Consider the following 27,131-nt stretch of genomic DNA (forward strand, 5'->3'; position numbering starts at 1 on the left):
AATAAGGACAATAAATTCTAACTCAAATGCCAGCATTATCTGGCATAAAAAATTGTCCTTAATAGACAGAATTTGTGGAAAACAAATGATATAAATTAAAAGATCAAAACAGGCCTGGCTTGTGGGTCTCAGTGGTTGAGCATCGACCTTATGAACCAGGCAGTCATGGTTTAATTCCCGGTCAAGGAACATGCCTTGTTGTGGGCGTGCAGGAGGCAGCCAATCAATGATTCTCTCTTATCACTGATGTTTCGATCTCCCTCCCTCTCTGAAATCAATAAAAAAAAATATATTTTACAAAAAAAGGATCAAAAGTTTTGTACTTTGTTTTAAAGACATGAACTTTGCTCATTTTGTTCACTGCTATATCCCCACTGCTTGGAATACATACTTGACACAGAGTAGGTACTCAGTAAATATTTGCTGAATATATACCGAAGGACTCTGAAGAATATGAATCACTCACTGGTTTTTCTTTATTAAGATACAGGGTGTCCCAAAAAATGTACATACACTTTGAATAATTATTAATCCCAATGGGTTAAATATGAAAAAAAAAAAAGAAACATCAATTGAGCTATCAGCTGTTAAGTGTATATACATTTTTTGGGACACCCTGTACTTTCTGAAAGAAGATATAGAGAAAATGGAATTCTGTTCCTTCACTGCTTACCAAACACTTGAGCTGTACCTACCCAGGCTGGCACGCAAATGCTCTTTTTTTGGCACGAAATTTGACATTTTTAAGTGTAAAAATATCTATGATATTAACACCTTCAGCAAATTTGACATTTGAAGTTTTGAAGCTTACTGTCAATACAACAAAATAGCATACATATCAAATCACATATATATCAACTCCACCTATTGAGAAAAGTCCGCATTATTAACTGGTGCACCTAGTACATGGTTATCTGAAAGGAAGGAGGGGGATACCCAGGGGACTTCATTTGAAATGGGAATGTTTAATTTTTTGCATTGGGTAATGGAAACACAGTTTATTTGCTGAAATAATATTTATATCTATGTAGGTCATAATATTATATCATTAAAGTAGTCAACACACACACACACACACACACACACACACACACACACACACGTGTACACTCACAACCAGGGTTTCCTGATCGGTAAGTTTTCCATTTAGTCTACCAATAATGTGTGTAGTTTCCACAAAATCCACTGTGACCTGACCAACATAGAAACTGATTAACCAAATAAGATACTGCATGCTTTCCCTAACCCTAAACAAGGAGAGGAAAGATGAGAAATATTTGGCAACTCAGAGCTCGTTACAAGGATTTATTAGAGGTACTGATGGCACATCCCTTTGGCCCAAATGCACATGGGAAGAAGGGATGTTTAGAAAGCCAGCAATTTCTCCTCCCCACTTCCTAACGTCCAGCTTCCCCCCAAATAAACATACTACACACCCGTAAACTCCAGTGCTGGCTATTGAACTGTCTCACCTTCTCTTCACTGGCCATAACCAGGTTTCTGAGCAGCAGGGACTCCCAGCACACCATGTGAATCTGTACAGCTGCCTTTCCTTGGTCCCTGTCTCTACTCCCACCTTGACTATCTGGGGAGCCCACTGATGTCACTCAACAGACGTCCGTGCTCTGCCTCCACGGGAAGAAGCGCCCACTGGGAATACTCCTGTGCGGACAATCTTTCCTCCTGGCACAGAAGATCCCATCCTCCCCGCTGCGCTATCTGGACCGAAGCTGGGGGCTGAGGAAGGACAGAAGACGGTCCTCTCATTCTGGACCTTTCTGCCTTTCTCTTGGTTTCCTAAACTGGTGGATATTTTATTCATATTCCTGTGATTTCATCCACTGGGTGCTCTTAGTTGTTTTTTTTTTTGTGTGTGTTTTTTTTTTAATAACCCAGCATCTCAGTAACGACATCCCCGTTATCCTAGAGCTCAGACTTGAGCTTTATCAGACCTTCCACGTGCCTTCATGGACTCAGAGCCAGCGGTGTCTCTAACAAATGCCACTCCTTTCAACCCCCATGGTCCTAATTCAAGATTTTCTTCTGAACACAAACTTATCAAAAAAACATCTTTATCACAGAGAGGCAATATTGATTATCACATAAAATGGCTCAAAATATTCCTCAGAGAAAAGGGTATCTTTCCCTTTCTTATGGCTCCATATACACTGTAAGCTCGCATTGGCCAAAACTCAATTTTAAATGCTCTGGTCACCAAAAGATAATTTCCAATTTACAAAAACCAAACACTACATCATCATTTCTTGATGCTCTTATTTGGCAGAGACAAAATTCTTAGAATTTTCAGTCTGTAAAACAATGAGGCGCATTGGCTGTGGAAGCAAAAGACAATCCCTCCTTTCTCTCCTCGCCCAATTCTGGTCCTCCCCTTTCTCAGCAGTATTTGCAACCGAGTCACCAAGAACAGCTGAGTGCCTTGGCTGGAACCCTCAGAGATGGAGTAATATTTAGATGCAAGCCTAGAGTAGCAGTACAAAATTATTCTCAGCTCACTAGCTTGCATCACTAAACTCTTCTCTCAAATTTTGCCATCTATTAAGTTATTGGTAATGCCGCAAGACTGTGGGAAAGACCCCAAATTTTACCATTCAAGTTTTTAAAAATGAAATCTCTGAATACAATGGAGCAATTAAAAATGGTAAAGAAATATAGTTCTACACAGAAAGTTGCTTGAAATATTTTATCAAACTACATAAACATCAGGACTCCTTTATTTAGGGGAAATATATATGCATATAGGAAATGTTTGAAAGAATATAAGCCCAAGAGTGATGGAATGATGGGCGTTGGAATGATGGACGATGGAAACAGTGATGGGTGACGGAATCATGAATGACTTCATTATATGTTGTACTTTCTCCCTTTTTTACAATGAGTATGTATTACATATGTTGAATTTTTTCAACATTACTTCTCAAGACCCAAATATGTAGCAATAAATAACTGTAACTGTATTATGCCTTTAATTTATTAGTATCACCCCAAATGTCAGCTCTCTACTTCAACCATAAAAGTTTTTATATTAAATGTTCAATCAACTTCAAGTAAGAGGAAAGAATGTAGGTAGGGATTTAGGGTTTACCAACCTACTAGGTAAGGATACCAGATAATTACCTAATTTGAGGTATAAGCAAAAAATAACCTAGAGAATCAGGAACAACTCTTACCAGCTGCTACTGGCTTCGTCTTTACCATAACATAAATAAGATTTAGATTGTTTAAAGAATCGATTTTTTCCTAAAGGGGAAAAAAATGACTGATATTTATAGGGAGTATGCAGTAGAATTCTTCCAATAAAAGAAGAAATCCTTTTGAATTGAGAACAAATGCGCCCGGATCTTTGCGTTTCAAACGCAGCCGCAGTGCTGGGCGCAGTCTAGATGCCGGTTTTCCTGGGGGGCGACCAGGGGCCCTATCCTGCCATGCACTTGCTAGCAGCGAGGCTTGGAGTGAGTCCCTAACTTCCTTAGGCTGGTCTTTCACATGTAAAATTAACCAACTAAACAGCACGATCTCCAAGGTCCTGCCACCCATACCAAGCCCCTAACTCTAAATAAACTGCTCTATTTCACTGCTTCAGCAAAGCACACCCCAGGCATCCACAGCGGTGGTACAGGGCTCAGACGGATCCCCAGGCACCACTGGAGAGCACACAGAGGTAACTTAAGAGCGCTTGACTGCAAAAAGGATGAAGGCCTGTAAGGTGTCTCCGGGCAACCTGGCAGTGTTCATTCCTGTCCCACCAAATAACAACAGCTCGTGGTGGGGGGAAGACAACCGGGGAAAGGCAGCGTTGCCTCTCTCATTCCCAATACGTTCTATGGCACTAAAGACCTGACAAAGGGGCAATTTTTACTTCAGTCGTTCAGACAGTCCCCAAAACAAAAGTTCGGGGAGTACCAAGTTTGTAGCACTAAGAAAAGAAATGGGGGTGGGGAGGGGGAGAGATGGAATCTCACAAAGAAAACAGCAGAACAGAACACCATGTGCCCCAATAACCCCAAGTCTGAAGGTCTCCCCTCTCTCTATTTCCAGATGTGAAGGGGCTGCTCTGAAGGGAGAGAAGAGCAGTGAGTCACACGGGCACTCACACTGCCACAGTGACCAGGCCCTCCCCTCCCAAGTGCCCCAGCCTCCTCGCACCCTGAGAAACGGGCTTTCTCTGCCCAAGATCAGACACTGCAGCTAACCCCTTCCACCAGGAAATGCGGAGAAGCGGCCTCTGCTTGAGGGGTCAGAGAAAGAAGAAGCTTTTAACCAGATCTCCAGACACGCTGAGCAGTGGGGCAGGGAAGCCCACACGCCTGCCGAACAGGGCCCAGCTCTCCCGCACGGAGTGGGCAGGAACTCTCAAAAGCATCCAACACTGCTCCCCTTTTCCTCCCCTGATTAGCATGCAGAAAAAGAGCCCCCGTCTCCGCGCGGGGAGGGAAGGAGCGAAAAACGCTGCTGATCTCCAAAGGACAGACTCTCTGCATAAAAGACTGGGGTTTCTTTTTCAGGGGAAGAGAAAAGAAGCCACCACCCGTCGGTGCTGCTTTAAATAGACAGCAGAAAAGGGTCCTGCTCTCAGAGGTATTTATTTTCCTTGGAAGAGCAAGAGAAACAAGTTGGACTCTCCTTTTTTTTTTGGGGGGGGGGGGTGGGCACATAGCTAGAAGGAAGCTTTTTCTCACTAGAGCAAGTACAGGGAGTGGGAGAGGACATCTCCAACCAGGGAGGGAGGGATAGCTTCTGGGAACAAAGAAAAGGCTGGCCTCTGGACCAGGTCTCCCTGCCTCCCGGAGGACAGACTTGCTTCCAAAAACAAAGTCTCTTTTCCAGATCATTCTAACGGAGGCCCTCTCTGTTCCCTGGGGGGGAATAGAGCAGGATCTAAAAGGATTAGAAGCGCCTCTCTCTCCACCCCAGGGGGGGGGGAAAGCCTCCTTTCACGTGAGAAAGAGTGGGTTGAACATTTGCGATGGAGGGTGGGGGTGGGGGGCTGGGGCTGGGGAGGGATGGGTTGGGGGTGATGAGAGGAAAAATCCGTTTCTCTGTAGAGGAGATTAGTTTCCTTTTTAAAAGCAAGTTAAGTAACAGTTAATAGCAACAATGGACCCAAAAGGTTACAACTACCGTACTCAGCACTCACACACGGTCTCCTGGAGCCCTTGGGACAAGTCGACCCAAACCCGAGGTGGGCTGGGTGAGAAAGGTGAAGCCATCGGTCAAGGTCACGAGGATGGGAGGTGGCAGACAGGGGCTTGCAACTCTCTCACTCCAGACGCCAACTGTGCAAATGGAAGCAGCTCCGTGCACACCAGGAGCCGTGGGGGGTAGGGAAGCGAGGCGCCGAGCCTCCGTGGGCATGATCGGGGGAGGGGGGGAAAGGCTGGCTTCGAACACCATACGTTCTGGGTTCTCCTCCCTCTATGCCAGGGTAAAGGTGAGAAATAAAGGCGTAAAGTCTATCTTCCCCAGGGAAGGGAGATGCCCTCTGTCACTTTCAGGCAAGTTGAGGCTCGCTCTTCACTTGAGGGGCTGGCGCTGACCAAATCGGAGGAGTGTGTGTGTGGGGGGGAAGGTCTATTTTTTTGGGGGGGGGGTATCTTTTAAATACCCTCCTTAAAATAAATTCAGAATCGCCCTCCCGCACCCCGGGAGCGGGGCTTAGCTCCGCTGATAGACGCACTGGAGCCGGGGGAGAGCGTCCGCCTATGACCCGGGGCGTCGCTCTCCCTGAAGGAAGTTGGGGGGTCTCCGGCCGCAGCGAGGTCGAAGAGCAGTGTCTCTCCCCCGTCGGAGCCATGACTCGGGGAGGCCGTTTCCCCCTCGCGACGCGGGGGCCTGGTCTCCTCCCTCTCCCCGGGGCGTTCCGCCGCCCCGCAGCGCAGCTCCGGTTCCCTTCGGTACCCCGAGAGAGCGGGGGGCCGGGCTCCCCCTCCACCTGCACCTCACGGCGGAAGGTCCTCTCCGGGTGGAGTGGGGCGGGGCGGCTGCGCCCGAAGCCTTCCCGCCCCCGCCTCTTACCCTGAGGCCTGCTCCGCGGCCCGCACTCGCCCCGCCGGCCGGGCCTCGGCAGCCGCAGCCCCGCCGCCGCCAAGTCTACCTGAGCCTGCGGAGTGCCGAGAGCCCGGGGCGCTCCGGCCGCCGCCACCTCTTCGTCTCTATGATCCTCGCCCTCCTTTCCCGACCGCCCCCCCCCTCCCCGCCCCTCCTCGTACTTCCTCATCCGGGGCCGGAGACAGCCATGCGGGCTCGCCCAAGTCCCGCCCCCGCACGGTGCGCGCGCACGCCGAGGGGCGGCCCTTCCAGCGTCGGCCTCCCGCCCTCGGCTGACCCCCGTCGCTTTAGGCCCCGCCCCTGCGGCCTGTGCTCTTAAAGCGGAACGCGCCGTTTTACGCTACTTCTGCTGAGCCCCCCCCACCCCAGGGTCCAGTGTCTGTCTCGACTGAAAATACCCTGGTCCAGTCCACCATTTCTCTGGCCTGGCGCTGCAATACCAGGGACTTCCTGCCTTCCACTATGGCAGTCCTAGAGCTCTTTATAACTGGAATCAGTGTTTTAGGTCATGACACTCGCCTCCTCCTTCTAATTATGTTGATCGCTAAATCTAAATAGCACCTCTCTGCCTCCTCTCTGCAAGGCTTGTTTTAATTTATTCATACGTTTAACACCAGCTGAAATGGCCCCTTTTCATCTCTCTATTCACTATCATCTGTCCCTTCCCTCCCTTGTGTATTCTGTTCATCATTCTTTGCTGGGTACCTAATGGTGTCCGCTCAATAGATATTTGAAGGACGGTTTCAAGGTTTGGGGGAGACTTTATTTTCCCCTTTTCTGACCAAGATATCTTTGAGCCAGCCAACATGGCGGAGATAATAGTTTTCCCAGCTTTAGTTGGGGCTAGAGATAAATCCAAATCCAAATGCTGTGACAGGCTAGTAAGCCAGGACAAGTGGAATAGGGGAACAGTTAAATGGCCAAGCAGTTTACAGCCATCTAGTAAATTACAAAATCGTATTTTCTGTAACCAAGGACACTTAAGAGTAAATGGTTTGCCTGGCTGGTGTGGCTCAGTGGTTGAGCATCAATCAACCCATGAACCAGGAGCTCACGAGTTGATTCCTGGTCAGGGCACATGCCCAGGTTGCATGCTTGATGCCAATAGGGGGCATGCAGGAGGCAGCTGATAGATGTTTCTCTCTCAGCGATGTTTCTATCTCTCTTTCTCTCTCTCTCTCTAAATCAATAAATACATATATATTTTTAAAAGAGTAAATGGTTTAATTCTCCCCAACCAGAGGGTAAATAGCTTAAATCAGCCCTAACGGTTTGGCTCAGTGGATGGAGCTTCGGCCTGTGGACTGAAGGGTCCAGGTTCCATTCCGGTCAAGGGCATGTACCTTGGTTGCAGGCACATCCCCAGTAGGGGGTGTGCAGGAGGCAGCTGGTCGATGTTTCTCTCTCATCGATGTTTCTAATTCTATCCCTCTCCCTTCCTCTCTGTTAAAAAAATCAATAAAATATATATTTAAAAAAATAAAATAAAATAGCTTAAATCATCCTACTCGGGGAGATAGGTAGCAGAAATGCAATTAGTGCCATTTGCCAGCTACGTGGAAGGATAGATGAAGTTAGGGGAATAAATCTCATCTTAGCACATCAACATAAAACGGATGGATATTCTATTGAGATCCTTCCCTAAGACTTTCCCTAAAGTTGCTGCCTTTAAAAACCCTCAAAATGAAGGTTCCAGCGTGCTCTCTCCATCCCAGGAGCATGCCCATGCCTTTCCCTCCCCCCACTTCTTCCCCTGCAGGCAGGAATCTAAACTCTAAGGGACCCCATGAGACTTGCATCCAGGGTGAACCCCCCTGAACCCGTCTCCAAGGTGCCCTTTTCTCTGACTTCTTAGTGAGCCAAAGCAGTCCAGCCTGGGCTCATGCCCCTACCTAGTCTCTCTCCTGATGCTGCTTCTACTCTAGGCCCTTCCTTGTTTCACTGCCCCCAGCTGTAATAAACATCCTCTAAATTCCACCTGGATGTGCTGTCGTGAAATTGTTCCTGCAAGAACCCACACTGCTAGCTGGCCGTAGTCACACCCCCCTCAGGGCCAGATTCCCTTTCCCATAACAATGCCAACCCTATCGTTTATAGCCTGTGAGTCCACGTATCGTCTATATACATGTACAGTTCATGTATAGGCTACTATAGACGCTGTTGGGATGAATTAACTAGAAATTCGCTTTAAAACATTTCTACTTGTACAGAATCTGCTTCCTCAAGTACTTCCTCAGGCAACTATTCACCTATAGAAGGGGATCTGAGAAACCCGGAATTACTGGTTTGTCTGCCTCAGGCTCTAATACGACTCTGCAGAGCATCATTATTGATCTCATCTTTATGTAAATATGCGATTATTCTGTACATAATGAAATTTTGTATTAATTTTGACTTGGAAATATTGCACTAAAAATAATATTTATCTTGCTCACTGAATTTCTGGGTACATCCTGTAGGTGGTTGTAGCACAATGGTGGTAGAACCGAGGCAGTTGGATTCCCAGTCTGGGAGCGCCAGCCTCCCCTTACCTTGACCAGCTTTAGACAAGTGTTTTGTTTTCCCCAAAATATATTTTTATTGATTTCAGAGAGGAAGGAGAGGGAGAGATAGAAACATCAGTGATGAGAATCATTGATCGGCAGCCTCCTGCTCGCCCCCTACTGGGGACAGAGCCTGCAACCCAGGCATGTGCCCTTGAGCAGAATCGAACCCAGGACCCTTCAGTCCATAAGCCGATGCTCTATCCACTGAGCCAAACCGGCTAAGGCTAGACAAGTCTTTTAAAATCTCAAAACTTAAGGTGTGCCCTAACTGGCTTGGCTCAGTGGATAGAGCTTTGGCCTGCGGACTGAAGGGTCCCAGGTTCAATCCCAGTCAAGGGCATGTACCTTGGTCGCGGGCACATCCCCGGTGGGGGGTGTGCAGGAGGCAGCTGATTGATGTTTCTCTCTCATCGATGTTTCTAATTCTCCCTCTCCCTTCCTCTCTGTAAAAAATCAATAAAATGTATTTTAAAAAAACTTAAGGTGTTACCCAAGTTTATGCCAAATTAAAAAGTGGGATATTTTCATTTCTAAGATATGATACCAACCATGGACAGCTCTCAGGCGGTGGAATCAAATTCCCCCGAGAGCAAGGGAAAGAATCCCATTAGCCACCTCAGGGGAAGGACTTCCCATCAGCCATTGCTGTGAAGGATGGAAAACAGCCTGGGGGGTCTGGTGTGTCTCTGAATTGGCAACATAAAAAGTCTTCAACGTGTAACATTTTGTCCCTGAAAATTTTTGGAACTGTTGCAGTTCCCTTGGTTATATGTTTCCCTTAAATATATAAAAAAACAATTACAATGATTTAATATTTAACTTCTGAATCCTAAAGTAAAAGCATGGATGCTTAAGGAAGCTTACTTGTCTTGCTACTCCCAAGTCCCCTTGCAGGATGCAATGCTTTTTTTTTTTCTTTCAGCCTTCCGAATTCCCCCGAATATTATCATAGTCAATCAGAGAGAGCTGGCAACGTGTCCGGAGCCTTGGCCAGTTTCATGAGTTCAGATTTGCTCGTCGGGAGAGAACATGCTTTGAGCCCTTGGGTGTGACATGAAGAGGCTGGCTAAACGTTTGGCCTTCGGAGCCAAGTTGGACTCCACGGGGGTCAGGATGCGTCCTTGCTTTCTTCCGGGGCGTTTCGGGTCCCCAGCCTGTTTCCTGGGGCCTGAAACACGGTAGTATTTGCCACCTAATAAGGGATGTGACAATCAAGCAAGGGTGTCTGTGGAAGCCATGGCAGCTATCATTCATAACCAGACCAGGACACACGTTATTTGGGGTTTGGAAGAGGCTTTGAAAAGCCCCTCAAGACGGGTACTCTCCAGCAGGGGCGATCGCACCCTTTGTATTTTACGTAAGTTCCCCCAGAAACGATTTTCGGCCTCTCAGTAGCCCCCGGTGAGGCCAGAGGAGGGTCCCATACATTACATTCCCCTTAGAGATCCGGGAGACTCTGCTGAATTTGCCTTGTTGGGGGGGAATCACTACGTTGGAAACGAAGATCTCGGGCTGGTATTTGTTTAGAAATGACCAGAAGGTAAAGGCATTTCTCTCTAAGGGGCTTACTGAGCTCTTCAGGCCTGCAAAGCGGGAAGCGCGTGGGGCAGCGGGAGCAGGAGGCCGCGCGCGAGGCCCCGCCCCCCGGCGCGACGCCCCGCCTCCCCCGGCGCGAGGCCCGGATGAGGAAGTCGCGCGGACACCGAGAGGAGCGGAGGCTGGGCCGGAGCGGGCCAGAGCGGCCCGGGGCGGGTGGGCGGGAAGGGGGGCGTGGCCACGGGGGCGGAGCCACCGGCGCGGCGCGGGTTCTCAGGTGAGCGCTCCTCCGCTGGGGCGGGCGGGCCGGTCGGCGGCTGGAGCTCGGGCACGAAAGCTGCGCGGGGGGCGATCGAGGCGTAGGCAGGGGCGTCCCGAGGAGGCGCGAGGGACCTGGCGAAGGTCCGGTCCTCGGGGCCCCCCGGGCTGAAGCGGGAAGGGGGGGTCCGGCGCTGCGGGTGAGTGGAGCTGCCAGCCGGGGCCCGGGTTTGGGGAACAAGAGGGAGGCCCCACCCCCAACCCGCTGTGTGACCTTAGACCAGACTCTGTACCTCTCTGAATCTCAGCGGGCCTCCGCTGTGGAATGGGTGAACGTGCGGGGGACCCGCTGAGAGTTTGTACGGATGGAGAGGTTCGGGGAATGAACCCTTGCCTTCCTCCCATTTATACTCTTTTATTTGCCCAAGACATGGATGGCCAAACAGGAACTGTGGCAATGCCTCTCAGCCTCTGAGTGATTTTTGGCCAAGTCAGCTCGCCGCTCCGGCCCACGCTTCCCTCCCACGGAAGGAGTGTGCTTACCTTTTTTTAAAAGCTCTTTATTTTTGGGGTGTTATTGGTGGAGATCGAGACAAGGTAATGAGTGCCCCCTTCTCACTCCCAAGTTCCCCCTGTAGGAGTGTGATAGAGAGAGTGTCTTCTTCTTCTTGGAGGCAGGACGAGAGCGTGGCCCGGATTCTCTCGTTCCCCAAATTCTCTGGTTCTCCTTGCCCTCCATCCCTCCTTGTCCTTGGAGGCGTTCCTTTTTCATCCAGAGGTTCGGTGCCCCCTCTGAGCTGAGCAGCAGCAGCAGTGGGTGCCCGAGGTTCCAACCAAAGTGCCGTTTGCAAGGGCAAGTCTGACAGCCTTGTTTGTGTTTCTCCGTGGCAGGGAGGCAAGATGTCTTCTCTGCCCCAAGCCTGGAACAGCTGAAGGAAACCACCGCGCAAGATGAGAACAACCAAGGTCTACAAACTGGTCATCCACAAGAAGGGCTTTGGGGGCAGTGGTCAGTATCCACGGGGAGCTGTGTGAGTTGGCCGAGGTTCTGGTGTGTCCAGTGCCTTGAAAAGGACCCACGGGCTCGTGTGACTATGAAGGCGAGACAGGCGACTTGTCTGAGTAAAGCCGCAAGTCTAATGCAGTAGTGGAAGGGCAGTAGGAGCAGAGAGTACAGACCTTCTCTTTCTTTCTTTTCTTTCTTTAAAAAAATATTTTTGTTGATTTCAGAGAGGAAGGGAGAGAGAGAGAGATAGAAACATCAATGATGACAGGGAATCATTGATTGGCTGCCTCTTGCACGCCCCCTACTGGGGATCGAGCCCGAAACCCTGTCATGTGCCCTTGACCGGAATCAAACCTGGGGCCCTTCAGTCCGCAGGCAGGCGCTCTATCCACTGAGCCACACCAGCCAGGGCTCTTTCTTTGTTGTTGTTGTTAATCCTCACCTGAGGATATTTTTCCATTGATTTTTTTTAGGGGGAGTGGAAGAGAGAGGGAAAGACAGAGAGACACATCAATGTGAGAGAAACACATTAATTGGTTGCCTCCTGCAAGAGCCCCGACCCAGGAGAAGCCTGCAATCAAGGTACATGCCCTTGACCGGAATCAAACCTGGGACCCTTTGGTTCACAGGCCAGTGCTTTATCCACTGAGCCAAACCGGCTACGGCCAGGCCTTTTCTAAAAGCATTTGCACTCTTTTTTTAAAAAGTATTTTTTAAATTGATTTCAGAGAGGAAGGGAGTGAGAGCCAGATACATCCATGATGAGAGAGAATCAGTCATCAGCTGCCTCCTTCACGCCCCCTACTGGGGATGGAGCCCACAGCCAGGCTGACCGGGAATCGAACTGTGACCTACTGGTTTGTAGGTTAGTGCTCAACCACTGAGCCATCCCAGCCAGGCTGCACTCTGATTTTTAAGGAGCATTGTGAATATTGCCAGTTTAACACCCTTCATTTGTTTGTGGTTCTTATTACACATTTACTGTCTACGTTCCATACACTTCCAGTCTGCACTGGTTTGGCAGAAAAGAGAAACTTACATTCAATGAGAGAAATAGCAGATGTGCATGAGACAGGTATGATCCAAGCATGAAGCTTTGCATGGCTCTGAGGCCATGCGAGAAGGGGCAGGAAGACAGAGTGTTGCCCTGCGCTAACCAGAATCCAGAGTGTCCGCTCTGCCTCTGGCTTTCCCTGTGGCCCCTGGCTTATCTTATCTGCACATCCACGGGCCGGATGTCGCTTCTCTGAGCACTTGAGTCTATAAATCTGCAGCAGAGGATGATACTTCGTAATAGGATTTTTTTGCTAAATAAATAATTTTCTGTTTTAACAACCTTATTTGTTTCAGCAATTGGAATTAATAACACAATGAGTTGTTTTAAAATTGCATTTTAGTATGCATGTGCTCCAAAAGCAAGGACTGCCAAAAAGGAAAAACAAACTTTTTTTTTTAGTATAATTTTTATTGATTTCAGAGAGGAAGGGAGAGAGAGAGAGAGATAGATAGAAACACCAATGATGAGAGAGAACTATTGATCGCCTGCCTCCGGCACACTCCACACTGAGGATCAAGCCTGCAACCCTGGCATGTGCCCTGACCGGGAATCGAGTCATGACCTCCTGATTCACAGGTTGATGCTCAACCAATGAGCCACGTTGGCCGGGTGGAAAGACATTCGTTTCTCTGTCATAAGGTGTGGGGATCAAGTTAGGTGACGTATATAAAGTATTTAGCAAAACAGCAGGCTTGTTAGTGCAATTCCATAAACGCAGCCACTATCATGACCAGGACCAGGATATACCAGGCATTGCTATACTTAAAACAGGGTCTGCTAAAACTCACCCTCTGTGGTTAACATTATCCTTGGTTTGCAGCTGATGCTGCCTAAACATGGGTGAAGTAGAATTGAATAGCCAACACAAATCACTGTTGGTAGAGGGAAGGATACAACAGGGTGGGGCAAAAGTAGGTTTCTGGTCGTGAGTACACGAAACACAGAGTTTATGCTTGTATTATTATTTATTAATTATTGTACTATTTTCCATACGAACAACTGGAAACCTACTTTTGCCCCACCCTATGTAGTAGTAGATATGATGTGTACAAATCTGCCTTTTCATGTCGACGAGGCCAAGGTAGCTACGTGCTGTACCGTGTTTCCTGTAGGACTATCTACACTAATAAAAGAGTAAGATGCAAATTGACCATACCTTCGTGACACCCACAAGCCAATCAGGGGTGAGTATGCAAATGAACCCAACAAAGATGGCAGGTTAATTTGCATACACAGGCAGCAAGCTGCCAGGAGCAGGGTGGGACACTTGTGTCATCGCCATGGCGATGACGCAGGTGTTCCACATCGCCCCAGCCACTCTGGGCCTCTGGGCAGCGTGGGAAGGCGGAAAGGCAAAAAGGTGGCTCCGGCTGTAACGAAGGTGGTGCCAGCAGCCAGGGGAAGGAAGGCCCGTTCTTGCACGAATCTTCATGCATCGGGCCTCTAGTAAATAAATAAAAACAACCATTCTTAGGTGCATCCCTGTGCCAAACATAAAGGTTATGAGCATGATAAGGTCCTTTGTCTCTAAGGGGCATTCAGCTTGAAGAGACAGACGAGCAAAAAGGAAATGATAACATGAAGCAGAAGGAATATATGCTCAGGGAGCTTCATTCAGTCTGTGGAAGTTGGGATAAAACAGGATTTGGCATAAAACTATCAATGGAAACAATATGCCAAAGAAGCCCTGGCCGGTGTACTCAGTTGGTTGAGCATTGTCCCATGCACTGAAGGGCTGCTGGTTTGATTCCCCACCTGGGCACCTGCCCAGGTTGTGGGCTTGATGCCCCTGGTTGGGATGCATGTGGGAGGCGGCCAGTCGATGATTCTCTCTCACATAGATGTTTCTTCCTCTCTCAAATCAATAAAAAAATAACATATAAAAATATATATACATATATATGAAATAAAATTTGGGATTAACCCAGTGCTTTGGGTTCCCAGGCCAAATTTTGACTGGGTCTGATTATGTTTGCAATTTAGATATACTTATTTGTCATGATTTTAGCTTAGTTAAAGGCCATGTCTTTCCCGAAATACCAGAAGAGGAAAAAAAAAAATCACTCCCATCTTTATAGCTCTGAGTATGTTGTATTTGAAAGAATTCTCTCCCAAACAAAGCATGAAACCATGTCCTCCCTTTATTTTAAGGGTCTCTTTGGATCCTAATGTGAATGGTATCTGAAGTTTTTTCCCCTGATCAGATGCTGACCTGCAAAGCCCATTTTATTTGGCTTGATTTTAATGACCTATGAGAGGTGGTGGGCTTTAGGTAGAAGGAGCTCTGGGCTCGGCAGTCATCAGTCCAGGCTGTGCTGTTACTAGCTGTGTACCCTTAACCTATTCTAGGTTATATCCTCATGTCTGCTAGATCCAAAGATTTACTGTGAGGGTCGTATGAAGACAGTATCTTCGGGTCATTTTGGATAAATACAAGGGATTGTCCTGTCATTCCCGCCCGAGGGGGTGGCAAGGACCCAGTGTGAGAACACGCACCACGCCTGTCACCCACGTGTGTGTGTGTTTCCTGCTTGGGACTGCCGAATTGTCTTTCAGATGATGAGCTGGTCATGAACCCCAAAGTGTTTCCTCACATCAAGCTCGGAGACATTGTGGAGATTGCTCACCCCAACGATGAATACAGGTGAGTGCCTGGCTGGGGTCGAGGGAGCTAACTGGCGGCTGTTTCCAGATGAGATTTTGTTTAAGGGGCTTGACGGGCAGACAGCTCTTTGCCTTGGGATAAAAATGCTCCTGCCCTCTAGGATTCGGTAAGCCAATAATCTTTTAAAAAGTGGTGCATTCTTTCTTTTTATTTTATTTTAAATATATTTTTACTGATTTCAGAGAGGAAGGGATACAGAGAGAGAGAGATAGAAACATCAGTGATGAGAGAGAATCATCGATCAGCTGCCTCCTGCACACTCCCTACTGGGGATCATGCCCACAACCCCGGCATGTGCCGTTGACTGGAATCGAACCTGGGACCCTTCACTCCGCAGGCCGATGCTCTATCCACTGAGCCAAACCAGCTAGGGCTCTGTTTGTATTTTTTATTAATCCTCACCCGAGGACATTTTTTTACATTGATTTTTAGAGAGAGTGGAAGGGAAGAAGGGGTAGAGAGAGGCAGGCATTGATTGGTTATTGGTTACCTCCCGCACAAGCCCCAACTAGGACCAGGGATTGAACCTGCAACTCAGGTATGTGTCCTTAACTGGGAATTGAACCCTCGACACTTGGGAGCGCCAGCCAACATTCTAACCACTGAGCACACTGGCCAGAACCATTCTTTCTGTTTTTGAAGCCGGGTTGACAACTCTATGAAAAGTTCTGGCAGGCTGAAAAAGATTACTGGGGGGAGGACCTATGTAATACTTTCAACAATAAAGATTTTAAAAGGAGAGAGAAAAATTCTGTAGCGTTTTCCCATTTCCTTGAGCGCAGGTGCAGGATTACTTTGTTGTGCTGCAAGTTACAATATGTCCAGAGTGGTTAGTTTGCCTTTTGGAGGGGGGTTGCATGAAGAAAGCTAATTAGTTACTGCTTATAGCATCCCATCTTTTTCTTGCTTTTTTTCCCCCCAGCCCTCTGCTTTTGCAAGTCAAGTCACTAAAGGAAGATTTACAGAAAGGTAAGAAAAAATTCCATTTCTGTTCTCTAAGATTTTTATATTTTACTGTCCCAGAAACTGCAGGAAACTTTCTCTCTCTTTTTGTTAATTCTCACCAGAGGTTATTTTTTCCATTGATTTTTTTTTTTTTAGAGTGTAAGGGAGGGGGAGAGACCGAGAGAGAGAGAGAGAGAGAGAGAGAGAGAGAGAGAGAGAGAGAGAAAACATCAATGTGAAAGAGACACATTGATTGGTTGCCTCCCGCACCTGTCCTGAGGATTGAGCCTGCAACCCAGGTACACGCCCTTGACTGGAATCGAACCCTCAACCCTTCAGTCCCCGGGGCCAACGCTCTGAACACTGAGCCAAACCGGTTAGGGCAAGAAACCTCTCTTTACAACCTCAGGAGTGAGGGCACAGCACTTCTCTCCTTATTGCGTTATCTCTGAAGGAATGGTCCACTGTCAAAGCTGTCAGTGAATCTCACTTGTCTGCATCCGGCACGGAAGAAACTATCTTAATTTAGTGTCAGGAGGAAAATTAATCTGAAGAGGTGAAGCTTTACACTTAACTCCAAAGTAATTGCTGGCAAAGCATGCTTTCTTTTTTCTCTTTTAGTTTTTTAAAATATATTTTTTATTGATTTCAGAGAGGAAGGGAGAGAGAGAGAGAGAGAGAGAAACATCAATGATGGGAGAGAACCATTGATCGGCTGCCTCCTGCTCGCCCCAGGACTCATTGTAGAGTTGGTTCTTTCTACCATCACTACTTCTTCTTCTGAATTTTCATAGCTCTTTGAACTTCTTTTTTGTGTGTTTGTTTGTTTGTTTTTGAACTTTTTTATGTTGCTTCTTAAATTATTTTCTCTTTCTCTGTGTGTCTTGTCTTTTTCTCTCTCATTTTTTAATTGCTTGGGCTCAGGTCTTACTTTACCTGCTTGTGTCACCTGAAAAGCAGAGAATTCTAAATTTTAAGCCCCTGGAAGGCAGAGAACATGGCTCGTCCATGGCAAAGGGTCAGTTGTGTTGCTTCTTGAATGTCTGAGTATTTATAGATGAGAATATAGGTACCTGCTTTTTTTCAGACTGTATTATTAGATTTCTTTTTTGTTTCAGAAACTATCAGCGTGGACCAGACCGTGACCCAAGTGTTTCGTCTGAGACCTTATCAAGATGTCTATGTGAATGTCGTAGACCCTAAGGTATATCTTTGTTCTGGACTTGAATATATTTCAGAGACGATTAGCACCCTTCCTCAAGACTAGGCTTCTGAGGAAATAATGAGTTACTTACATATAGTGGTAGACTATGAAATATGCAGTCACATGTAGGATATTTAGATTATAGGTAGTATGTAAGTTGCATTTAAAATCCCCCCCCCTTTTTTTGCCCCTATTTCTATAAGGATGGAGTCTTTTAAATACACATTTATGTATGTATAGATATATTTTTGCTCCCCCCTTTTTAAAGAATTTGTGTATAGATATCTGTGTGTGTGTGTGTGTGTGTGTGTTTGTGAAGCTACAAGTAAAATTTTCTATTAAAATGCTCAATTTTCTTTATAGCCTCGCACTTCTAGAAACAATGCTATAACAGGTAAAAATCTTCTAGAAGATACTATTGACAATATCTAGGGAAATAAAGCACACACCTCAATGTCATATTTGTGTGTCAGAATTAAGACTAAAACAACGCAATAGAGTATGCAGGTGATGTATTGTGGAATTGTGCATCTGAAACCTGTGAAATTTTGTTGAGCAGTGTCACCCCAGTGCAGTCAATAAAAAGAGGAAAAGAACGAAACAAAAAGACTGAAGCCCAGAACCAGTACTCTGGTGCTCTTTGAACTTAACCATGACTCAGCTGCTATAGCCTCTGTTACAGACTCATCACCTGTTCCCAGAAACCGTTGTTGGCAGGATAAGCTCTGTTTGTCACGGTTCTGCTATTGGATGGTCCTCCCATAGTTTCTTTTTGGCCAAGAGGTGTCTCCATGTGACCGGGCATTACCTTATGCCAATGAAGTGAGGCAGAATGATGCAGAGGGATGTGTTTGATTGTCTTTTTTAGGATGTGACCCTGGATCTAGTGGAGTTAACCTTTAAGGATCAATATATTGGCCGTGGGGATATGTGGAGACTAAAGAAAAGTTTGGTAAGATATGATTTTTTTAAAAGTCTGTGCCTTTTTATATTTTATTAATAATCCATGTTCTCATAGAGATGAGAGGATCCAGTAAGGGAGAAGAGCTTACAGTCATTTCAAATTGCAGCATCACAGACAATGATTGGGAACATTTTCTGTATCTTCCTCCATTACTTTCATAGTGTTTTTTTTTTTTTTCTTCTTCTTCTGGGAATTGAATCTGCGACCTTCCAGTGCTGGGAAGAAGCTCCAACTAATGGAGCCACACCAGCCAGGGCTTTTTTCATAGTTCTTTTTTTTTTTTTTTTTCTTTTACTCTGCATTTTTGGTTTGAATGGGAAATTGTAATATTACTTGACATTTGAATAAAACTCTAGTTTTCAAATCTCCCCTTGATTTCATTTGCTCCTCACATGCCCTCCTTGTGGACAGGTGTTTATTACCGCTGATTGATAGATGTGAACACTGAGGTGGAGACGTTAGTGATTGGCCAGGACTAGGGGGCTAGGAAGCAGTCAGCGTGGAGCTAAAATCCAGACCTTACTGCTTCCGGGTTAGACTGCTTTTGCCGAACCCTCCTCCCATTTTCCTTATTTTATCTTTAATTTACGTTCTCCCCTTAAAATGATGAGTTCATCAAAATTGTGAGCTGGAGCTGAAAATTCTCCTTATTGAATTTTTTTTTAGTATTATGAAACAACAAATTATAGGTAGCATTTCCAGGCAGTGCATATTTTCAGAAAAAAAAATCTTTGCTCCTTTTATTTTTATTTTTTGTTTTGGTTAATCCTCACCTGAGGATATTTTTTCATTGATTTTCAGAGAGAGTGGAAGGGAGGGGGAGAGACAGAGAGAGAGAAACATCCATGTGAGAGAGACACAGCGATTGGTTGCCTCCTGCACATGCTCCAACCAGGGCCAGGGATCGAGCGTGCAACCAAGGTACTTGCCCTTGACCGGGATCGAACTGAACCAAACTGGCTAGGGCTCTTGGCTCATTTTCAATGAGAGAAGGAGGGTACTATTTTCCGAAGTAAGAGCTCACGTGAGAACGAAATGTTCTATCTTGAAGTGAGTATGTAAATTTAGGTATTCTTACAAATGTGAGGGTAAGTATATCAGTGAAGCTGGCTTCTTATCCACCTGGTCTTTACTATTGTCTATACTTGCCAAACTCTTAAGACCCTACTGTTAAACCTGCCCAGCAGGCTTTCCTATAAAGCTATCACTCCCACGTTAATTGAACTTGGGGTTGTTAGGAGAGATTAGACAGCCAGGAGCCTTTCTTTATGACCTTTCATGGCCTGGATGTATTGTTAAATCTCTCTCTCTCTCTTCCCTTAGGTCAGCACATGCGCCTACATCACTCAAAAGGTGGAATTTGCTGGCATCAGGTAGATAATACATGACTCTTGACTTCCCCGCTGGTCAGTGGGAGTAGGCTCTAAAGCAGCGAGGGGGCCGCAAACAGCATCTGGGGCATGTGGATGTCCCTGTAATAAAATGCACAATAGTTTAAAATGTTAGATTCTCTTCTGGCTAAACAAACCAAAAAACCCCAAAATGCACCAGAGTCCTGGCAGTTGCTGAAGCTACCTGGTGTTCTGTAACAAAGGAAGTCTAGAGTCGTAACTTTAGAATTGGAAGAACATACTTAAACCTTTTTTTAAAAAAAATACATATGTTTATTGATTTCAGAGAGGAAGGGAGAGGGAGAGAGAGAGAGATAGAAACATTAATGATGAGAGAGAATCATGGATCGGCTGCCTCCTGCACGCCCCACACTAGGGAATGAGCCCGCAACCCAGGCATATGCCCTTGACCGGAATCAAACTCGGAACCCTTCAGTCCACAGGCCAACGCTCTATCCACTGAGCCACACCGGCGAAGGCAAACTTTCTTGTTTTATAGATTGGGAAGCAAGTTTGGAGACGTAAAATGACTAGCACAATAGTTCTGCCTGTTTTTCTTAATATATTTTTATTGATTTCAGAGAGGAAGGGAGAGGGAGAGAGAGAGAAAAAAACACATCAATGATGAGAGAGAATCATTGATCAGCTGCCTCCTGTACGCCCCCTCCTGAGGGTTGAGCCTACAACCCGGGCATGTGCCCTGGATCAGAATCACACTCGGGACCCTTCAGTCTGCAGGCCAATGCTCTCTTCACTGAGCCAAACTGGCTAGGGCTAGTTCTGCCTTTTTAACTGTATTGAATTACTCTTGACTTATTAAAGTTATTTCTATATTTCAGTTTATTAAGAAGAGACCCACCCCCTTTAAATTAAAAAAGCATACTTCTACATAGTAAAGCTGTTGGTACAAAGATGTGTGCAATGAAATATGTAAATCCTTTTCTTTAGAAGACACTGTGTCTTTCCTGAAACTTGTTGCACATATACAACAAATTTGCATCGGTTGGCTCACTTAATGATGCTAAGATTGACAGGTGGGCTCCGGGGATGCAGTCTGAAGTTCCCCATCAGCTTTGTACCTAACGGTTTTATCCATTGACGATTGTAAGATGGTGGTCTTCTAATTCAGTCATTCTTTCTACTTTCATTAGCCAGGATCATTTTGAAAAGAACTTACACCAGCAACTGGAGTTGTTTGATTAGTCTGAACTACTTAATTGGGAAAGAAAAAAAGGATGAAGGAATTATTTTTTCCAAAAAGGGATGTTTTATGATTCATCCATGAAATGGATGCTCAACCACTGAGCACACTGGCTGGGCTGTCCTGGGTTTGTTTTGACTCATAAGACCTGAGGATATTTTCCACTGAATATTTTTTGAGAGAGAGAGAGAGAGAGAGAGAGAGAGAGAGAGAGAGAGAGAAGCATCGATGTGGGAGAGAAACATCGATTGGTTGCCCGCCGGGCTGGTCAGCTCCAAAGGCCTGTTTTCACTGTACTATCCATTTTACAACCTTAAGTTGCAGAGGAGAAAACAGCCAGCCCCCAAAACACAATAGCAAGTTGCCATGAAAATTACCCACTAGAATGACCCCCATTGAATAGGGCCTCTGTCCCTTCTGGCCTCCTAACTGCCAGTCTTCTAATCCCGACATGAACGTGGATTTTGTTTCTGTGGAGACTGACGGTGTTAAAACTGGGATTAGCAGAGTGGCTCATCCGTGCTTCTTAGTTGTTCTTTGTGACATGGACCCTTTTAAGATTTGACAAAAGCTGCATACTCTGCCCAGAAAAAAATGTGCATCACTTCAGAGGGTTCCTGGCTTCCCTGCAGCCCTTTCCTTAGACCCACGTGCTGTCTGTGGACGCTCCGATGAAGAGTTCCTGCCCTATCCGATTTGGCTCAGTGGATAGAGCGTCGGCCTGAAGACTGAAGGGTCCCAGGTTCCATGCCGGTCAGGGGCTCGATCCCCAGTGTGGGGCGTTGCAGGAGGCAACCGATCAATGATTCTCTCTCATCATTGATGTTTCTTTCTCTTCCCCCTCTCCCTTCCTCTCTGAAATCAATAAAAATCATATAAAAAAAAAGAGTTCCCGTTGTGCATATACTACATGCTCTAGGAATTCTTCACGTGGCGTAATCTGTCCACGGCACTATCTCTGGAAGTCTGCACCTGGCCAGGTCATTTGGGTAGAAGTGACAGGGTAGAGTGAGCCGCCCTGAAGTCCCCTCTGCGTCTTCACGGTTCATGTAAGACTTGCACTAACTCATGTGTGTGTTTCTTCTTTCAGAGCACAGGCCGGTGAGCTGTGGGTCAAGAATGAGAAGGTCATGTGTGGTTACATCAGTGAAGACACCAGGGTAAGATGCAGAAAATGCTTTTTTTAGTTGTTAGTTTCGTTTCCCCATATCATGATGTCTAAGTCCTGAAATAAGAAACAAAAACAGAGAAACAAGCAAAAACTTGATCATGAATGGCACAAGGCCCTCTGATGTTAGATAAGCTTTATAACCAGTTCAGGTACCTGGTTTTCCAGCCTCCAAATTTTTAGAAGCAGCAAACATAAAAAGAGAGGGAGTGTTAATGTCTGTAATTTATTTTTATGAAGAAAAAATCAGGTGGACTGATTGATAGATGGCGAGGCATGGCTAGATGGTGATAGGTGGTATGCTCAGTATAGCACTTAGGTGGTGGGTATGTGGGTGGTTGCTGTATGAGTTTAAAAAAACTTTTTTGTACGTTTGAAACTTTTAATAATAAAATAATAAAAAACACCCCAAATTCTAGATTAAGAATGGCAACGTTAATATGGCTACATTTCTACATAAATATTAAAATATGATAGAAAAAGTTATAATCGACATTAACTAGAATTTTTCTAAGTATCTTTGAAAGAGACTCAAATATAGTAAATGATTAATTCACTTTAAAAAAGGAAGCCAAACAGCCCAGTTGACCAATGAACACATGAGAAGATGCTCTATATCATTAGTCATAAGGGAAATGTCAATCGAAACCATACTGAGATACCACCTCAAACTCACTAGGACGGCGACGATAAAAATAAAGATGTTTAAAAAGGAAAATGACACGTGTTGGAGAGGATGTGGAGAAATTAGAACCTGCATACACTCCCGTGGTGAATTTACACGGTGCAGCCACTGTGGAACCATTCAGTGGTTCCTCAAAAGGTTAAATGTAGAATCACCAAATGACCCAGCCATTACACTCGTAGGTACATGCCTGATAGAATTGAAAATGTGTGTTCACACAAAAACTTGCATACAAATGTTTGTAGCAGAATTATTCACGTAGCAAAAAGTGGAACCAAGCAGGAATGCCCATCAGCTGATGAGTAGATAAACACAATGTGGTATAGCCATGCAATAGAAGGTTATTCAATAAAAAAAGAACGAGCCCTGGCCGGTTTGGCTCTAGGCTCAGTGGATAGAGCATTGGCCTGTGGACCAAAGGGTCCCGGGTTCGATCCCAGTCAAGAGCACGTACCTCAGTTGCAGGCTCTTCCCCAGCCTGGGCCCTGGTCAGGGCTCCTGCAGGAGGCAACCCATGGTGTGTTTCTCTCACATCGATGTTTCTCTCTGTCTCTCCCTCTCTCTTCCACTCTCTAAAAAATCAATGGAACAATATCCTCTAGTGAGAATTAAAAAAAAAAATAATGAAGTGATGATTCATGCTGAACCTTGAAAACATTATGCTAAGTGAGAGAAACCAGTTAGAAAAGGCCACAGATTGTATGATTCCATTTATGCGACGTGTTCACAAGAGACAAATCCATAGAGACACAGAAGAGGGTGGGAGGGAGTAACTGCTAGGGGGTATGTGTTTCTTTTCGGAGTGATAAAAATGTCCTGGCCTTAGTGCTGATGGTTGCATAACATCGTGACTCTGCTAAAAACCACTGAGTTCACGAAGAATGGTGAGCTGAAAGTCTACATCGTTGCTTTTTTAATGCGGTCATGCTTTCGTTTATTTCAGGTGGTGTTCCGCTCTACGTCGGCTATGGTTTACATATTTATTCAGATGAGCTGTGAAATGTGGGATTTTGATATTTATGGTACTGTTCCTAAATGCTGGCTGTCACTGCTCATGGGGAGAAGTTTCTGGTTTCTCCCAAGTTGTTGTCATTTACAGTAAGCCCTTGACCTTCTCTAACGATGTGTCCCTGGGATTTTTACAAATCCTCAAATGCTGAAACAGACAGACAGTTTGTACACTGAGTGGCCAGATTATGGTGATCTCTGAACGCATAATAATCTGGCCACTCAGTGTATAGCCAATATAATAAAAGGCTAATATGCAAATTGTCCCCTCGACCAGGAGTTCGACCAGCAGGCAGGCCAGCCAACCACCCATGTCCCCTCCCCCTGGCCAGGCTGGCCGGACCCCACCCATGCACGAATTCATGCACCGGGCCTCTAATACACACACACACACACACACACACACACACACACACACTGAGTGGCCAGATTATTATGCGTTCAGAGATCATAATAATCTGGCCACTCAGTGTATATTTTCCATATACTGAATGACATGACCTGTGGCAAAGCGTTAAAAGGTAAACAAAAAGATAAACTAAAGCACAAACACTCATAATGCCGATAGATCTTTAATTGTCCTTGACTACAGGGTCAAAATCAGAGAGAGAGAGACTCTGTGGAACCAACACTGTCTTTGCTATCTTTCATTTCTCGTCCTATCATCCCGGAAATCTCATTTTATTAGAATGACGACACAGTAAGTAGAGAACAGTGAAGGTGCTAGGCGGTGTGGATACTGTGTCCAACACACCAGCTTCATGGCGCACGCAATTTGGATTTGTGCTTTATAAAATGATCAGTTGCTTTTTTGCTGCGGGTCATCAAAATCCCTCAAAAACAGCAGGAACTGAAAATGGCAATGTAGCGGATGCCCAGGGTCCACCCGATCATCTTCTAACGAACTGCAAGCCTCGCTATGAAAAGGATCGTGTTTGGAAATTAGATGGTTCTCTCATTTTGAAGACCCACCGTGTTCTCCAGGGGCCAAAGCTCTTTCAATCTTGCATTTTGCCCCGAAGCCATGGCCTCTTACTGAGCGAGGTGAATGCTGAACTTGACCCCGTAGAAGGTCTAGGCTGAAACCCCTTTTGTATATCGGGCTGTTATGATCTCGTTTGAGGACACAGCCGAACCCACCTTCTCTCTGACTAGCCCCACTCCTGTGACTTTACTGAGGGAAGAAATTGTCCGCAGGGGTTACAGCTTGTCCTCACCCTCTTTTTTTTTCCCTTTCAGGGGATCTGTATTTTGAGAAAGCTGTGAATGGTTTCCTTGCCGATCTCTTTACCAAGTGGAAGGTATGTTTCCTCTTAGGCACTCAATCTCATCGGGCAACCGTGATGCAATGCAGATTTTAAAAAACCCACTGTTTCTAATAAGCTGCATTTCATTGAGGTATCTTAGCTACAGCCTAAGTTGATGAGACTCGACTTAAATTACTTCAATCACCTCAACATAGTAAAAAGCATTTATGAAAAACCCATAGTTAATATCAGACCCGACGTGGAAAGACGGATAACTTTCCCCCTTAAGATCAGGAACAGTACAAGGATGCCTGCTGTCACCACCAGTACCCAACATTGTCCTTCAAGTTCTAGCCAGAGCAGCAACGTAAGAAAAAGAAATAGTGGCCCTGGCCGGTAGCTGGGTTGGTTAGAGCGTCATCCCGAGATGCCATGGTTGTGGGCTTGATCACCGGTCAGGGCACATCCACGAAGAAACCAGTGAATGCACAACTAAGTGGAGCAACAAATCTACGTTTCTCTCTCTCTCTCTCTCTCTCTCTCTCTCTCTCTCTCTCTCAAATCAATAAATTAAAAAAATAGTTAAGTATTTGAGATCACACATGTGGCAGCAAGAGCATGGAGTCTAGATTCAAATAGACTGGGTTTCAAATTATGGTTCTGCTCTGATTAGCTTTTTTATATTTGAGAATGCAGTCTCTCTGAGCCTCCGCTTTCTTATCTATAGAATGGAGATACTAGTAGTCACTAACTCACAAGGTGTTTTAAATGACCTGCACATAGCCAGGTCTTAGTAGGGTCTGGGTCTCAAGTCTCATTCTCTTTCCTCAGCAACATAGGGAGAATGACCTCCCTCGGAAGGTTAAAGAAAACAGAAATAGGATGCTTGCCCTCAGAGAACTTACGGATCTGCTGGGGAGATCGGATATACGTATTTGAAACAACAGCTAACCATACATTTATTATTATTATTATTATTATTATTATTATTTTAACTACACATTTTAGGGGCTAGGATGTTATTTACTTTTGAGTTTGGACCTGGAAGGCGGGCTCCCTGTTGCAAGCCAAATGTCACGCCATCCGTAAACACTCCACTTCCAGAACATTGATCTCCAGGCTCCATGGGAGTGTTTCTTCTCACTAGGCCCTAGCCCAGTCCAAAGGGAATGCATCGCCTTGGCTTCACCCCCTGCCTCTCCAGCAGCCCCCAGTCCTCATCCTATGACAGTGATAGGATGTGGGAGTGTCTGTGAGTCTGACATCCACCACCTAGCAGTTCTGTTCCCGTTCCCTAAACTGCACGTATGTAGAAATTAGAAAACACTGCCTGGCCGGCGTGGCTCAGTGGTTGAGCATTGATCTATGAACCAGGAGGTCACGGTTCGATTCCAGGTCAGGGCACAGGCCCGGGTTGCGGGCTCGATCACCAGTAGGGGGCCTGCAGGAGGCAGCCGATGAATGAATCTCTCTTCTCATTGATGTTTCTCTCTCTTCCTCCCTGAAGTCAATAAAAATTATTTTTTAAAAAACAACAAGAACACTGACACAGATACAAACACCATGATCCTTAGACACCGGGCTGGTCTATTTCATGCCAAATCAAGAGCTTGGGAGACCTATACTTTTTTCGGTGATGTGCAGTTTTCAAAGCATTTACCACATGCCTGGAACTTTAAGTAACTTGCCCACGTAGCGGTAAGTTTCAGAGCCAGGACTGAATCCAGCAGTGCTCTCGTCATTGCCTTATGCAACCTGTGATTACCTGATGTTATCTGAGACTGCTACCCACCATGCCTCCTAGAACGGAGAATGCTGCCTTCATGCAGGCGGCTTCATGTGGAAGGAACTGGAATAAACTTGAGCCTTCTTTTTCCTCTACTCATGCCTAGGAGAAGAACTGTAGTCATGAAGTGACAGTGGTCCTATTTTCTAGAACTTTCTATGATGCAAAATCTCTTGGTGAGTACGTCTTTCTCCTAGTGCTTTTTTGTTAAGCTTCTCCCACCCCTACCCCATTCGTTCCTTACTATCTTCTTTCCCTTTGCACGGCTCCATCCTTCTCACCTGTCCTGTTCTGTGGACGGTACAGTAGCAGATAGCACGGTCCCTTAGCGGGCGCAAGAAGTCCGTGGGCTGTGATTCATCTTAAACCAACTTCATAGACACGTCACGCTATTTCTT

The 27,131-nt window shown here is 45.9% G+C and overlaps 1 protein-coding gene across 1 annotated transcript in view; it reads left to right on the plus strand.

Annotated features, from left to right (window-relative positions):
• Positions 1–10,404: 10,404 nt before the first annotated feature.
• Positions 10,405–27,131, plus strand: part of DEPDC5 (DEP domain containing 5, GATOR1 subcomplex subunit) — a 66,419-nt gene continuing 49,692 nt past the window's right edge. The window contains exons 1-11 of the mRNA XM_054712697.1: positions 10,405–10,425; positions 11,298–11,415; positions 15,026–15,113; positions 16,057–16,103; positions 17,198–17,283; positions 18,152–18,235; positions 19,571–19,620; positions 21,930–21,999; positions 23,636–23,714; positions 24,940–25,001; positions 26,840–26,909. Of these exons, the coding sequence (XP_054568672.1) occupies positions 11,358–11,415; positions 15,026–15,113; positions 16,057–16,103; positions 17,198–17,283; positions 18,152–18,235; positions 19,571–19,620; positions 21,930–21,999; positions 23,636–23,714; positions 24,940–25,001; positions 26,840–26,909 (694 nt within the window). The 5' untranslated portion in view covers positions 10,405–10,425; positions 11,298–11,357. The remainder of the gene's footprint in view (positions 10,426–11,297; positions 11,416–15,025; positions 15,114–16,056; positions 16,104–17,197; positions 17,284–18,151; positions 18,236–19,570; positions 19,621–21,929; positions 22,000–23,635; positions 23,715–24,939; positions 25,002–26,839; positions 26,910–27,131) is intronic.

The sequence above is a fragment of the Eptesicus fuscus genome, chromosome 23 (genome assembly GCF_027574615.1).
Source record: "Eptesicus fuscus isolate TK198812 chromosome 23, DD_ASM_mEF_20220401, whole genome shotgun sequence".
Taxonomy (NCBI): Eukaryota; Metazoa; Chordata; class Mammalia; order Chiroptera; family Vespertilionidae; genus Eptesicus; species Eptesicus fuscus.